The following is a 4410-nucleotide window of genomic DNA, read 5'->3' on the forward strand; positions in this document are numbered from 1 at the left end:
GCCACATTATTTATGTATGTGCCTGTCCCAAGTCAGGAGCCTGTAAATTCAGTGGTTGTCGTTTGTTTATGTGTAACATATTTTTTCTCGTTCACTTTTTTACAAAAATAAGGCCGTTAGTGTTCTTGTTTGAATTGTTTTACAATTTCTTATAGGTGCCTTGTTTTTCTGATTATGTGGTATGGTTTTTGCTCATTGTTGAAGGCCGTACGATGACCTATAATTGTTAATGTCTGTGTTATTTTGGTCTTTTGTGGATAGTTGTCTCATAAGCAATCATACCACATCTTTTTTTTATATTATAAAGAAATTGTGTACCCGTTTGATATTAAGACTGAATTAAATTTCTCAATAAATCATTTACAGGTATGTTAAATGTATTAAGTCTTACTTACTTATTATAGCGATTATTCCAGTTTGTAATTTTTCTGTTTTTGGTTTGCTGTCAGAATCCATTTTACATAATTTTGTGATACGATCATAGCTTGCGATCACGCAATCTCTGGTGTTTTTACACATAATGGTGCATTCTATAACAGAGTCTGAGTTGGTTGTTATTGTTGAATGACTTGAAACAATGATTATTTCCGCTTGTATTTTGAATTTCATATGATTCTTATTATCAGATAATCCATTGCAAATTGGGTTTATTACAATTACATAATAGATAATTGTGTTGAGAAATAAGTAGCCCTTATCCATCAGTGCTCAAAACTGACTTCTAAATATGTATCGGTTCATAACACTATCTTATAGTTAAGACAGAATCATATATTAAAACGTCGAAGGGATTGATGCAAAGTATCAGTGACGGTGTAATACCTATATATAGTTTCCAATATTTTCAGATTGGAAGTAGAAAGTATCGATTTCATCTAAATTATTGCATATTTTTTAATAGGCCCTTCTTAAAGATGTTTTTTACATAGTTGTTTTATTCTTATTTATTTGGTTTTCACAATACTTCATTATTGGCGAGTTAATATATAAATTTTTTTAGTATGATTGATAATGAGACAGCTGTTGACCATAGACGTACAAGATATCAACAATGTGTGTTTTTACTTTCCTGCAACAAAGATATGTAGAATTGTTTTGTCCTTACGTCCATTAGAAACAGGTCCGAAATGACAAATTAAAAAATATCTGAAGGAACAATGTATGTACAAAACAATTAACGAAAAACGAAAATGTTAAACAGTAACTAATGACAACAATTGTAATACAAGCTTCTGACAAGTGTTAGGCACATACAGAATGTGGCGTGATCACACACGTTTGCAACCCTTCTACTATCATGGGATAGTAGCTTAACTTCACAACATAAGAACAAACTATACAACAAAAAACATGATATAAACGGCTTAATTATTTTAACAGATCGATACAAAGATCAAAAACACAAAAAACATATTACAAGTTTGAGATTGCTCGCAGTAACTAGTAGATAGTTCAAAGCCATTAAGTTCTTTTCCTCCAGTTAAAACGAACATAAAGCATTTCTTTTTTATACAAGACATAAACAACATATTTTCTAAAAGATGTAGTTTTTGCAGCATCCGGTCGTTACATAATACATTCGGAACGTAATAACAACATGTGAACGTGTTACGCAAAAACACGTTCTTATCACATTCTCTAAACTAGAAGTAAGACGACCAACAGCCTGCGCAATCTACAAAGTATAGTAAGAAAAATAGGAACAATTCACAACTACATGTAAATGAATTAAAAAAAAAATACTGTAACTTGGGACAGTGTATTTGTGAATCTATTGAAATGTACAATTCATCAAGAAAAATCTTATACGTGTGAAAGACAGTACCTGTACAACAAAACTGTTTTTGAAGAAAAGAAAGTAAAAGTAAACAGATCTCAACAGCAATAGAATTAAGCGAATACACTGATTGAATGCAAACTGTCGAATGATTTAAGTTCCCGCTGTCGTTGTTCCCCTCTTATATTTAATGCGTTGTCCTCGATTTTGGTTTGTTGCCCCGATTTTGTATTTTGTCCATGAATATATGAGTTTTGAACAGAGTTTTGAACAGTGGTATACTACTGTTGCCTTTATTTAGTATACACGGGTGAATCCATCCGTGCAATTTACTACGCATTACGGTATTCGTTTAGCATTAAAACGAAAAGAAATTTATATAACTTCTTTTACAAAAATGATGTATATGAGACTACTGTGGGGACGATATCTGATAATATAACTCTGATAAAATACACAACAGCTTTGTAGTTTGACGTTTACTAGTTACTAACCAAATATATGGAGACGTCGCCGTGTGACGTCGCCCTTAGATACAATGTGACTTCCGATACGTTGCCGGTCCCGCGGTCTTCTCGACATTCTCGGGGCCTAAAAAAAAATTACTTTACGTAGAAAAGAAAATTGAAATACAATATATAAATTACATTAAGATTAAAGTCTCTCAAATGAAAAAATCACTGTTCTTTGAATTTCACAGATGAACTAACGTAGTTCATAAAACAAAATCGCATAACTTTAATAGTTCATCATAATTGCGTAACACATTTCTAAACAAATATGCTCGGTCATACTTTACTCCGAAAGTCCATAAAAATATTTAATGTTCTATTTAATCGTTGTTGTGTTTCCATGGTAACTTTGTATAATCTTCGTCGTCGCGAAACTCTATATAGCTCTCTTTTCCGTGTACTCCTGGAGATTCTATTCCTGTAGCTTCAATCTTCCTAAACGCTTCTAAGTCGTGTTCTTCTGTTTTATGTGAAATAAGAACATTGAAAATGCTTGACGCTGTTGATAAGTGTGGTTTTTCTAACGGTCCAGAAAGTAAGTACCCTAATTTCGATTTGACTGCGGTGGGTCCGTTTCCGCGTACAACTTTATCTTCAATTATTTCCCAATAAAAATCGGCTCCAATTAATAGTGAAATTTCGAATGAATCCTGTTGCGTAACTGGATGTGCGAGCTTTAGTCCTTGCAAATAGTTATTATTCCTGTCAATGTAACGAATGTGGTTCTGTAACGGCGTAGCTATCATTTGAACGATTAATGCATATATAGGTATTTTATGTCCAGTTTCAGTTTCAACATAAACTGTGGCTTTATCGAGTCGCCTAGCATTAGTGTTGGTTTCTCCAAATGATGAGAGTTGAATCTTTTCGGCTCCTTCTCTCTGCAGGTTTAATTTTCGCGCAAGACTCTCCGTTACAAAAGACCTTTGAGCGCCTTCATCAAACAAAATATTCGTATCTGTGCAATTATGATCTGACCAAACGGGGGCCACAGCAGTTTTCAACAATACTTTTGAGTGAGTTTGTGCTGACGAGTGTAATACTGTTGAGTCTTCTTGTATCTCGGTATCCTTCACAAGATTAACTACAGTCGGTGTAGATGTCGTACTTTCGTTCGTACAACTGTGAGCGGAATCTTTCGTGTCAGTGAAACGGTTTTCACTTCTCTGGTCGGGGTTCGCGGTTTGTCCAACTTCATTACATAAACTAGTGTGGTGTCGTTTACCACAGTTACGACATGAGCTTTTCGTTTTGCATTCCTTTATGTGATGTGTACCGAGGCAGTTGAAGCATAAATTGTTACGTTTAACAATAGCGATGCGTTCATCTAAATCGCGTACTTTCTGGCAGTTGGCAGGCGAATGAATGTCTTTGCAGAAAATGCACGGCTTTTCTGTTAAATGCTGATTCATATTTCTAGTACTTGCGTTGTGTTTTCTTTGTGTGTTAGCACCGGCGAAAAGGGTAGTATACGAAATATCACTTTCCGTCTGTGTAACTTGTCCGGCTTCCATGATTTGTATCTCTTTATGTATACTTTTTCGAAGATCTGGTAATAACCAATTTGTCGTACCATGCTCCCGAGCGAGATGCTTTCTGATTTCTCCGGGTAGTTTGTTGATTATAATCGGAACTAATAAATTACCGTATGAGTCCTGTGTCTGTCCTAGCGATTCAAGTCCTCTAACTAAACTCTCCATTTTGTCATAAAACATGATGCGTTCTCATTTTTTTCATTCAGTGTGTCGAGTAACTTCTTCTTCTGTTGTAGATTTTCGTATGTGGCTAACAACTCCTCTCGGTCGAATTCAGAACTTTCTTTTGCGTCGGCAAATTTTCGTAAAAGTCTGGTAACGGCACTACGATTGGCCGTTCTTCTTGATTTCAGCTTTGGTAGCTCCATTAGTCACGGCACCATAAATGTGGGGACGATATCTGATAATATAACTCTGATAAAATACACAACAGCTTTGTAGTTTGACGTTTACTAGTTACTAACCAAATATATGGAGACGTCGCCGTGTGACGTCGCCCTTAGATACAATGTGACTTCCGATACGTTGCCGGTCCCGCGGTCTTCTCGACAACTACTAATCAGTCAGTTTGTAAGACATATATCTT

At 35.2% G+C, this 4410-nt stretch overlaps 1 protein-coding gene across 1 annotated transcript; it reads right to left on the reverse strand.

The window, feature by feature from the left end:
• Window positions 1-2609: 2609 nt before the first annotated feature.
• Window positions 2610-3989, reverse strand: LOC134722373 (uncharacterized). Its single transcript, XM_063585990.1, has one exon. The coding sequence runs from the start codon at window positions 3987-3989 to the stop codon at window positions 2610-2612; it is 1380 nt and encodes a 459-aa protein (XP_063442060.1).
• Window positions 3990-4410: the final 421 nt, after the last annotated feature.

This window comes from Mytilus trossulus, chromosome 6 (assembly GCF_036588685.1).
Source record: "Mytilus trossulus isolate FHL-02 chromosome 6, PNRI_Mtr1.1.1.hap1, whole genome shotgun sequence".
In the NCBI taxonomy this organism is placed as follows: domain Eukaryota; kingdom Metazoa; phylum Mollusca; class Bivalvia; order Mytilida; family Mytilidae; genus Mytilus; species Mytilus trossulus.